The sequence below is a fragment of the Giraffa tippelskirchi genome, chromosome 3 (genome assembly GCF_054371585.1).
Source record: "Giraffa tippelskirchi isolate mGirTip1 chromosome 3, T2T-mGirTip1v1.2.pri, whole genome shotgun sequence".
Classification (NCBI taxonomy): Eukaryota; Metazoa; Chordata; class Mammalia; order Artiodactyla; family Giraffidae; genus Giraffa; species Giraffa tippelskirchi.
This window is the reverse complement of record NC_137277.1, coordinates 2,920,327-2,932,234: the sequence shown is the minus strand read 5'-3', so window position 1 is coordinate 2,932,234 and position 11,908 is coordinate 2,920,327. Positions and strand designations below refer to the sequence as shown.

Here is an 11,908-nt window from a genome sequence, read left to right as displayed (position 1 = left end):
TTCCACAGGCTTCTTAACTGTCCCTCTTTTCATTTTCCAACTCTGTTTCCCCTCTGACTTCCAAAGCAGATGACTGACTTTCCAGTTCTAGGACTGCCTCTATTGTATGCTGGGGAAATCCTTTGTGCCAGGCAAACCAGGACAACTGGTCACCCTAGTCCAGAGCCAGGCAATACGATAGTTCTATTGCACCCATGACTGCTACGTATCACCTTATAATAACATACGAAGTTTTGAGTCACTATAACAAGACTCACATAGTGGCTCAAATCATCAGATCCTTAAAGTCCTTGATCCAAACTATTTTGAAAAAGAAAAAGACTCTGGCTTCTTGAAATATGTTAATCATGGACTTGGTTCTTCATTTAAAATCATAAAACTAGGCTTCTTATCCTTTATTTTCTTTCTTTCCTCCTTTCTTTCTTTGTCTTCCTCCCATCCTTCCTTCTTCCCTTTCTTCTTTCAATTTAGGAAACCAAATCTGATTGATGCAGTGTTTCCAGCTTTAAAATGGACATTGCTAGAGAGAAAGATGCTTTTTCCTTTGGGGGGCTGTTATTTTCAAAGGCTGGAGTTGGGAGGTCTTGTTCAGCTGTCACTAAGAAGAAGCCCTAAGGAGAAAATCTCTGAAATTCCACCCTTGCTTTTTCTTTTTGTGTATATATATACATATATATATATATATATTTATATATATATATGTATATATATGTTTTTTTAAGTAGTGGTGAGACACATCTATCTATCTATCTATCTATCCACATATATATTTTTTTAAGTAGTGGTGAGAACCATAAGGCATTCAACTTGTTGCCTGGAGTCACCATTATGCATCTTGTTGAATGAGACCAGCCACCAGGAGGCTCTCCCTACACCTTGGAGGCTCCCGGCTGGAGGAAAACAGAAGCCTGTGATGTGGTGAGGTGCCTGCCGCTTGGTTAGTAACAGGGCTTTGTGGTTTCACCTTGGGACAGGCCTCAGCAATTCCTAGTTAATTGAAATTAATCTGAAGTTTGAAATGTACCCAAATCCCACAACCGAAGCTGAAATCTGTCATTAGTCTCCTTTTGTGAGCTGTGCCCTCTCCCCAGAAACCGAGGGAGCCATTGTGGAGCAGGTTGTGGAGGAGGTGGGGAACCCTGTGTTCACGTATTCTATGCAGACAAAAGGCGTGTGTTTTCACCACCTTGGAGACTACCAGCTGAGAAGCAGAAGGGCCTGAGACAAAACGGTGAAACTTGCCAAGAATGCCTCCAAATGGAAAGATGAAAAAGCCCAGATGAGCAGCCTCAGTTGTTCCTCAGTTGAAGTATAGTTGATTTACATACGTGTGTATAACTGAATCACTTTGCTATACAGCAGAAATTAGCACAACATTATAAAACAACCAAACTTCATATATATATATATATATATTTTTTTTCATATTCTTTCCCATTACGGTTTATCTCAGGGCGCTGAATACAGTTCCCCGTGTTATACAGTAGGACCTTGCTGTTGATCCATCCTTTAGGTAACAGTTTGCACCTGCTAACCCCAAACTCCCAGTCCCCCCAGCCCCCAGCGCCGCCCCCGGGCAGCCACAAGTCTGATCTTCATGTCTGTGAGTGTGTTCCTGTTTCATAGCTAAGTTCGTTTGCGTCATATCTTCGATCCCACATATGGGTGACATCATATGATATTTGCCTTTCTCTTCCCGACTCACTTCACTTAGTATGATCATCTCTGGGTCCATCCATGTTGCCGCAAGTTAAATGTCTTCGGTTTAAATCTCAGCTCTAATTCTTAATAGCTGTGTGTGCTCACACAAGATACTCAACCTCCCTGAGCCTCAGTAGCCTCATTCATTAAATAAGGATAATAATAGTGCAGGCTCCACTAAGATTAAATTATTTAATACTCATAAAGAGCTTAGAACCATTTTGAATCACAGTAAGGACTTCATTGAAGGAAAAATATTTGTTAAAAGGAAAAATATCGAGTATTTATTAAAGGAAAAATTTTAAGGAGCAACCCATATTTCAGAATGGAGATTTTCCTCAGGGTTTCCACTGGTGAAAAACAGTTAAGCTATTCAAAATCTGCCAGAGGAATTGATGTTTTCTCTGAGACCCACATATCCTTGGTAACTATGTACTCTAAAACACCGTAAAGCTTAGTGGATTAAATGAAATTAAGAGGCAGATAAAACCTGCACTTAAGTATCAGCTCAATGATTCATTAGCTTTAAAATCCAGCCTTGGTTTCTTCATCTATAACAGAGGTCAATAAATTATAGGCCATGGGCCGAGTCTGGCTACCACCTGTAGTTATAAGTCAAGTTCTATTGCAGTACAGCTGCACCTTTTTTCGTATTATCTGTGGCTGCTTTTGTAGTATGAGGGCAGAGATGCATGGCTGAGACCAAGAACTGTTTCACAAAGCCAAAGATGTTTACTATCTGGCCTTTCATGGGACATATTTGCCAACTCTGATTTATTATACGAGAATATAACCTGATTTCGTTTTGGGGAAATGAGCTAATATAAAGCTGAACCCTACACAGAGTTAAGCTCAGCAAAGTAACTTTTATCATTACATAGAGACTTAAAATCTAAGCCTTATATTCAATAGTTTTTGTTGTTTTTGTTTGCTTGTTTTTCGGTTGTTGCTCTCTCCTCTCCACCTAGGGCATTCTGTCCACAAACAAAACCCGAGCCTCACTTCCTCCTACTGGGATTAAGGTGACCTGCACTGCACCACGCCTGTTCTGGAGATGTCTATGGTCCCATGCATCCCACCTATCCGGGTTTATGTCCTCTCATTTGGGAACCTTTGCTTTCTATCTGAGATGCTACAGGAATCACACAGAGAGCCCAAAAATTTCTTGCACTGATTTGTTTTCAATTTTTAACTTTTTATTTAGAAATAATAAAATAAGACATAATATATAAAAATATGTACAATCCATGGTTTGTGCAGTACATTAGGAAGACTTCAGATACAAAAAGACAAGAAATGGGAAAATAATAACTCAGGATTGTCAAAGGCTGGGGCTGTTCACTTCACCGCAGCCCAGAGCTTGAAACCTGACATAACTAGAAAAGGGATTCTAGTTGGGAGTAAGTGACTATGTAACACTTTTTTTTTTTTTTTTTTAAACCTTAACTTTACTAGATACAGAGTGAAAAAAACATCCACTCTGCTTCTCAGGACAGGCTTTTTGCTTTGACTGTGTGGCATATCATCACATATGAACCAACATTTGTTTTTTTGCCGGGGTAACATGATTCAGGGGACAAAATGCACGGAATAAGCATTGAGGTTTGAGATGGGAGTTGACAGGGAAGAAGGAAGGGAAGGGAAGAAATAATGCACTGATAGACTTAAAAGAAAAAAAGGTGAAACAAACTGAACAAACTGTCATCAGGAATTTGGAAATGACTTCAGAGTTATGGTGACATCCTTAAAATGTCTGATTCAAGTATAATCTTGGAGGGATAGAAAACTATTAATATTCCTTTCTCAATAATCAAAATAGAATTCACTTTGTCTACCTTTTATTAAAAATAGGATAACCAGGAATCTAAACCTCCTCCCAAAAATATAATGCCCATCCCGTTACGGGCACAGATTCTTCAAAAGGGGATAATTCCTAAATAAGTTCAGTGGGGGTTTGCTTGCAACAGAGAAGCAACAAGAATCTGGCAACAGACCCCAGACACTCTGGGTGAGCTTCTTCAGTCTGCTTTCCCATGACCTGTGTGCACTAAGTAAGGAAACCCGGTCAACAAAGACCAAGATTTTGAGGGTAAAATGCAGCAAAAAAAAAAAAAACACCAAAAACATTGTGCATTACTGTGTCTTGGCTCTTGACGAAAAATAAAAAAAACCACACAAAATTGCCATTTAAAGCTTGTAACTGTTAAAATACTAATAACTAGAAAAAGTTTTCAAATGAACAGTCCATGCTGAAATAAATAACAGGAGAACATAGCAAGACAAACCTTATAAGGCTGGTAAATATTTGCTAAAACCATGCTAACCGGTAGCATATAGGTACTAGCTCTCAGAAATTGCTGCACTGAAATTATACTTTCTATGGCAATTTTCTTCCCTTTACAGACTTCTATTTACATTTGGCTTTAAATATGAAAATATCTGATAAACTTTATAAAATGTACACTTTAAAAACATAGCTTCTGCAAAATTTTCTTGAAAAAAAAAAAACAAACCTGTGCACCAGAAATTTTAATTTTTTTTTCTCTTTTTCAGAAAGAAGTTGCAAGAGTTCCCTCCCTCATTCTTGCCCCCTCCACCCACCCCCGTTGCAAATATCTCAAGTCTTTTTAAGTGGCAGCGCTGTGTGACGAGAGAGTGCCTTTGCCGCGGTCACCCCTGTCCTCCACTGCATCTTCATGTAATTTACAGATCACGGAATACTCTTTGGTTTGATTATTTTCCTTTGCAAAGATATCGGAATAGCAGCAGCTGAAACCCTCAACACCCTCTCCCTGTCAATGGCAGGACGGTCGCCAGGTACAGAAGACTGTATGTTCTGTGTCCGCTCCATCCCAATTCCTCCAACTCTCTAAACAACTTCCCCCATCGGCCTGTAAGTCTGGACTTCGAACATCATCCCCTCACTTGATAGCTCCAACCTGGTTTCCATGCAAAGAACTGCACAGGGTTCAAACCCACCAACTCGAAAGGCAGACAAGAGCAGAGACTACCCTGTGAGTGCAGGCGCCCCATGCAGATATGGCTGGTCAGGAACCAGAGGCCATCTCAGACACGGGCTGACGAAACACAGGATTCTAGAACAAGCTGTTTTTTAATGGCATACAGGGGTATAATACCATAAAGAGAGTTGATTTTGAGACTCCTATTGAAAAAGAAAATATCAGCGACCCTAGAATTCACAAATAAGGAACGTTAAACCAAAACAGAGTTCCGTTATATCAAGCTAGAGTGGAAAACCGAACCAAACAAAATGTTTCTAGTGAGTCAGGCAGCCAGGCAGGAGAAGCTTCTGGGAAACAATGTGCCCGAAGAAACGGGTTCCAGGTCTCCTCAGGCAAAAGGGATCCACTCGGATTCAAAGACGAGTGTGGATCCACCAGGGGAAAAGGACACTTTTAGATCATTATCTCCTTTATTTGTGATGCTGTTAGGATTGTTATGGCTCTTGTTGACCCTAAAATACTGAGACATTTTCATTCCTGCTATCATTAAAAAAAAAAAAGCAATGTTCCTCTTCCTCCTAAATACTTGAGTTGATGAGCTACATCAAAATGGCTCTTCCGCATCTTGCTACCTACTCACTGGGGCATTCACAGCCCTCTCAGATGTTGGAGGACTCGGTCCAAACAGCCTGATGGGAAGAACCAGCCCACGGGCCAGGTGTGGCATCTTTTAGAAAATGAAGTCAAGCCAAAGATGCACCCACCGTCAGGGCGAGGAATTCAGCCCTAAGGTTTAAACCTATTGACCTTTCGAGTTGGATGGCTCAGCGTGGAGGATGCCAACTCATGTCAACCTAGGTCTTATCTTCTGGGATAAATTTTGGAATGTGCAGAACATGGAAAAATCCAGAAAAAAAAAAAAATCTAAGGGGTCATCGTCATCTCTCAAAGTATGCATTCACCCGGCCAGCACCACCCCGAAGGAAAGGAAAGTTGCTTGTATCTTTCGTGTGTGCATGTGTGTGTGTGTGTGTGTGAATTTTACTTTCCCCTGTCTTCTTCCTATGACATGAAAGTTACATGAAAGAACAAAAAAGTAAAAGCACCACACTTTACTCGACTGTGTGTGTGATGTTCTATTTTCTGAATAAGGTGCAAAAGAAGAGGGTAGTTCAAGGTCTTGCTGAGGTTCAAAGTTCTTGTCTCTTGATTTCAAGGCAGCCGTGGGGCTTTCTTTCCCTTTTAGTGTAAGCTCCACTGTGCAAAAATGTGCATTATCTTTGGTATTTATTTTAGGTAGTCTAACTTAAAATTTGAGATAACCCATTAACATCTTGGAGGGAAAAAAAAAAAAAACAAAAAAACATTAACAATAACCCAGAGGCTACCATTTGGCTAGTGTTACATAATGCCCTTATGTAACCAGAGAGAGAGAGCACGAGAGAGAATCAATTCTAGCAAACAAATTACTGGCCTCAAAAAATCAGGCTCTCGTTTGGCAGCTAATAGCCAAATACTTGCCACTTTGAAGCGCATTATCATGAGCTTTCAACAAAGTTCAACACTGACTTTTTAAATTACACACAAGGAAAAAAAAAAAAACTACACTGCAACAATACGACGTGTGTTGGTGTAGTTAGCAGCTTTTCAAAAGTTAAGGCAGAGTCTTGCCTTTAAAACATTGAAAAATGTGATGCCATTTAAAAACATTCTTGTTCCCTAAAGAGAAGCGCTCTGGAGAAGTCAAACACCCCACCAACCAAGGCTTGCCTGCAAGTTCAAGTTTGGTTCAAAACACAAAACACAAACACCCCATAACTTATTCTACAACGTGTTATGTGCCTTCGGGTCACGGGGAGGCCTGTTTAGTGCTTTAGGTTCATCTTTGAGCTTACAGTCTTTCTCTACAACCACCGTGCTAGCCCCGGTCACTTGTGGTCACTTGCCTCGAACCACCTGTCCCTGGTACCGTTGTCTGCGTCACTGTTTTGGGCCTTTGACCAACAGACCATGTTTCAAAGGAGCCACTCCCCAGGAGGAGGCAGTCATATCTCTGACTCCCGCCGCAGCGGCCTGGGCTCTAGAGGTACGCTGGCCTGGTTGTGCAGGTCTATGTCCGGGGGCGAGTCCGTGCTTGTGCTCTCGGGGACCCCGTTTTCACTGTCGTCTTCCTCTTTGCTTGTGAGGGCGACCTCATTCTCATAGCAAAACGAGTTCGCGTTGGACAGGAGGTATTTCTTCTCCGCCAAGTCCCGCGCGCTGCACAGCGGGGTGTTGGGGACCTCGTAAGTCTTGTGGAACCTGGAGTAGTCCACCTTGTAGTAGTGTTTCTCCTCAAAGAGGACAGGCTCGTAGCGGTGACCCCAGAGGATCTCGTTGGCCAGGTACGAGCTCCGGCACTGCGTGGTCATGGCCGTGGCCTCCACCATCCCCTCAAGGATGACCACGATCTCAAAGTCTGCGTTGTCGATGTCCTGCTTGCTCAGATCGTACAGAGGACTGTCCTCATCAATCTCGTGGACGATGGTGATGGGAGACACTAGAAATATGCGGTCGATGCCGCTGTCGAAGCCCACGTTGATGTCTATCTGATCCAGGGGGATGTACTCCCCCTCGGAGGTGATTCTGGACTTGAGGAGCTGCGCGCGCACGTGCGCTTCCACCAAGTGGCTCTTCCGGAGGTTGCCCACCCGCCACATGAGGCAGAGCTTGCCGTCCCTCATGGCGATCACAGCGTTGTGGCTGAAGACCAGCGTCTCGTTTCTCTTCTTGGGCTTGGCCATCTTGGCCATTACCGCGCCGATGATGAAGGCGTCGATGATGCAGCCCACGATGGACTGGAAGACCACCATGAAGACAGCCACGGGGCACTCGTCCGTGACGCAGCGGAAGCCGTAGCCAATGGTGGTCTGCGTCTCGATGGAGAAAAGGAAGGCGGCCGTGAAGCTGTTGACCTCGGACACGCAGGCTTTGCTCTCCTTGGACGCGTCTAGATCCCCGTGGAGCAGCGCAATCAACCAAAACACACAGCCAAAGAAGAGCCAGGAGAGCACGAAAGCCAGGCAGAAGATGACCAGCATCCACCGCCAGCGGATGTCCACGCACGTGGTGAAGATGTCGGCCAGGTACCGCTGGCCCTTCTCGCCCACGTTGATGAACTGCACGTTGCAGTGGCCATCCTTCTTCACGAAGCGGCTCCTGCACTGCTGGCGGGTGTGCACTTTGCTCTTGCCATTCCCGAAGCCGTTGGCTACCGCCAGGGTGGCCAGCTTCATGCCGTCCTCCTCCGAAGAGACGATGCTGTAGCGGTTGGTCCGCACGCTGCCCATCGCTTCTGCTGTGGACGCCAGCGCTTCTGCTTTGGGAAACAGTCTGAGTTTTTGCAAAACCCTTTGGAGAAACAGGTTTGAATGTTCAGTGAGGACCCACACGCACAAAAAAAGAAGGAGGGATGAGGCCTCCAGGGGCCTTGAGGTTCTGGCTACCAAGGTCTGTCTCTTGACATGCAGAGTCACCTTAGCAACTCAGCTGACATCCAGAGAACAGGTCCTGCAGAAAAGAGAGCGAGATCTTTTATTACAAAAGTTCATTAGGAAAGGGTTCTACTCTCTAACGCAACAGTTCCTAGCCAGAAACAGGGTCAGATATACATAAATGTCCTTTATGCTCAATTACTGGGGTTTTTCATTTCTTTGTGTAGCCCTAAAGAAATAGAAAGAAAATATTTTCTCATATTACTTAAAAACATGAAGGTGCTAAACACAGAAGAGGTAAGTTGTTCATGACAGTTTTTTTTTAACTTTTAAATTTTACATTGGAGTATAGCTGATTGACAATATTGTGACAGTTTCAGGAGAAGAACAAGGGACTCAGCCATACATACACATGTATCCATTCTCCTCCCAACTCCCCTCCGGTCCAGGCTGCCACAGAACGTTGAGCAGAGTTCCCTGTGCTGCACAGCAGATTTTTGGTGGTTGTCCATTTAAATATAGCCGTGCACACATGCCCATCCATCCCTGATTATCCTTCCCCTCATCCAAAGTCTCAGATTCCTGTTCCCCTATTTTGGGCCAGAAATCCAGAATAGTCTACTTTACAGACCCACCTGTCTCCTCTTATTCTCTTCATTTGCCTTCTCTATTTGCTAGGGTCCCCGGTGATTAAGCAGGAGACAGACTTTTCTAACTTCCAGGTTTGCCATGAAGCTTTAAGAACTCAGACATGTCAGAGAGCATTTCGCATGAATGCAGAATGTTCATATTCACCGAGTAGCAGGTGCATTGTGGAAGAACATGACAGCGCTCAATGACGAGGCTGAAATCCAAAAGCATTGACTAGTTCATTTAACAGATAAAACTGAGCAGACAGCCCTTACGATCATCTGAAAGGGATGCGGGTTTCTGGAGACCTTTTAGGCTTATTCCAGCACGTCACACGCTGACAGCAGCCACTGAAAGCAGCAGAAACTCCTGATAACATCTCTGTTCGTGCAAGTGATTCTGACTTGAAGATGCAGGCTCACTCTGGGGATACAGAGTGATCCTGTTGCTTAGCAATGAGAGACCTGAAATTCTCTGGAGATGGGATTGCTGTGTGTAATGACAGGCGAGGAAGTAAGCACCTTTGTGCTCAAGGATCAGGTCTTTAGTGGATTGAGATAAGGCTGGGACTGGTTTCATGGGAGTCCAAGTCTGTGTGTTCCCCAAAACAGACAACTCTGTAGCAGTAAATCACAAGGCCCCCTCAGCTCACTCTCACTTGCAGCGCTGCTTTCTGACCTCTGTTCCTACAGAGAAGGTGCTCACCTTTACTTAATGTGAACAAATAAACAGCAGTTTTCAGTTTTCCCCTCTCTGCTCATCTCCCGCCCCCTGCACCCCCGCCCCTGCAGTTAAAAATCACCTACTGACTTTTGATTTCCATGTTTGCTCCAAAGGGTATAATTTTTCCTGGATTCGCAAAAGGCTGGGAGAAAGTCTAGGGTGTTTTGGCAACCAAATATAAACTACAAAATGAACACAGCAGAGAAATGAAAAAATAGGAGGGATGCTTGATTTTGAAACCACCAAAGCTGTCTCCTGGATTAAAGGGGGAGAGTGAACAGCCGATGGACAGGATCAGAGATTCGTCGACGCCCTGATAATGAGGACACCACTTTTTCTTTCTCCTCCTAAACGGCACTCAGATGAAGCAGTTAACAGAACCACGTGCAACCAAACCAGCTGCAAAGACAGCAAATCACTGATCTGTTTTCACGCACCCCCCTGAGTAAGAAGGCAAGGTGTATTGTCTTTGAAAATGACTTGTTACAGTCTTTTCACTTCTGCCTCTTTATCCAAGTTATTATGCAAGAATGTGCCCCAACACATTTTTCCTGAGATTAGTCATCTGTGAAAATTGCAATGTGTGTTACATTTTGGCAGCTTTTGACACCTAAATGATGCCCGATTTGAAACTGCCTTTGAATTACTTTATAAAAAGAAGGTACCATGTCTTCTCACCCTTCCACCTGCTTCAATGTTTTGTCTGCTTCCCATGAAGTTTGCACTTGGACAAAAGAAGCAAGACTCTGATTCCTCAGGGTTCTAGACCCTGGACACAGAAAGAATGTTTTTAAACAGAGATTCCAGCTCATTTGGTTCATATAAAACTGCCAAGCCCTTCGACACACACACACACACAAATAGAGATAATAATATGACAGCAAATGGAGGTGCATTTTCCAAGAAAGGGGGGACAGGGGAGGCCTCATTTAAATGGTCTTGTATCCGTGAGTTCTGACTGACTTCAGGATCTTATAAGCTGACACCAAGAAATTCCCTTTTCATGATTCAAAACAATCCTTCCATCTGAGTTACCATTAGGGACCAAGAGTAGACAGTCTCAAATTTCTTCTGACTTATTTCTGCTCTCTTTCCAGATTAAAACTTAACAGTCATGAAATCTAGAGACTGAATTATGACTTTCCAAAAATCTTGACCCCAGCACACTCGTCTGAATTCTACAAAACACACACGACCAGCTTCCTATGAATGAATAGCTTTCCGCATTTAGAATCTTGAAGAGAGCCTGTATTGAGCGACTGTTATTGTCTTATTTCCATTGCTAATGACAGAATTTGTTCCATATGCGGAGCATCATTTAGAAATTTTACCATTTCTGCCTGGAAAGGGGGGGAAAAAAAAGAAAGATTTTTTTGGCAAAATGGAAACTTCTGTCACCTCCAGCAGATACGTTCCAAAACAGATTCATGTGTGTATATGTGCACACACGATGTGCGTTCAGACTTTGGTGGAGGTGATGATACAGCAAAAGCCAAGACGCTGCCAAAGTCTGACGGGGCAACTGTCTTAATATTCCACTCTGAAGACTGTCTTTCCTGTTAACCTGCCCACATGCCTGAGTGGCTGCGGGCAAGCAGAAAACTTCCTTGCCTGCACTTCTCACACTGAAAATCACCAATTCATGAGCATCTGGGAAAACACTTTAATTAGGAATAGGGCTTTCGTGCAACTTCATTTTAGGGCCACATTCTAAGTAAGTTTTTGAGAATCATCTGATTAAGAACCGATGAAAACCCCCAGTGATTGCCCTCCTTGAGGGGCACAGCTCGGGAGAATTCACATGTGATTTGATGAACAATGTGCAAACACCCCCATTTTCAGTCAAAATATGTAAGGGCCTGAAATAAACTTAATAGACACAAACAATCATTTTTACCCAGGGCATAACCAATGAGGAAGAAAGTATTTCTGGGAAATGGAGAGGCTACATGTGCTGCTCTTCATGTTAAGACTATTTATAGGCTGAGCCCAAATTAAGCATAAGCAGTGGAAAAAAATAGTTCAGGGCTTCCATCTCAAGGTAGATGTTAAACGAGAGGGAGCTGGAGACAGAGATGAGGCCGAGGAGATAACACGGCATAAATGAAGGTATCCAGATCATTTCTACCATCAAGGAGATACTCCCAGGATGGATCATCCAGGAACAGAGACATGCTAACCAGGAAGACTAAATGAGAATAAGTGGGCCCCCTCTTACGGTCGTGGTGTGGAGTGAACAAGAAAGTTTCTGAGTAAGGGCAGGAAAGAGGGAGGGTACAAGGATTGAAGGAGAGGTCTACTAATGAGTGCTTAGAGCAGCTATTCCCCAGCTGACGCCATATAGACCAGCCTGAGTGCTCTGGGCACAGGGTTGCTACGAGAGCTCAAGGCTGGCACAGCAACCTCTCAGAAGCTCAG

At 43.6% G+C, this 11,908-nt stretch overlaps 1 protein-coding gene across 3 annotated transcripts in view; it reads right to left on the bottom strand.

Annotated features, from left to right (window-relative positions):
• Window positions 1-2,875: 2,875 nt before the first annotated feature.
• KCNJ2 (potassium inwardly rectifying channel subfamily J member 2) overlaps window positions 2,876-11,908 on the bottom strand; it is a 30,971-nt gene continuing 21,938 nt past the window's right edge. For all 3 annotated transcript variants that reach the window (XM_081580871.1, XM_081580873.1, XM_081580870.1), the window contains one exon: window positions 2,876-8,213. In XM_081580871.1, coding sequence (XP_081436997.1) covers window positions 6,710-7,993 — 1,284 coding nt within the window. In that variant the 5' untranslated portion in view covers window positions 7,994-8,213 and the 3' untranslated portion in view covers window positions 2,876-6,709. The remainder of the gene's footprint in view (window positions 8,214-11,908) is intronic.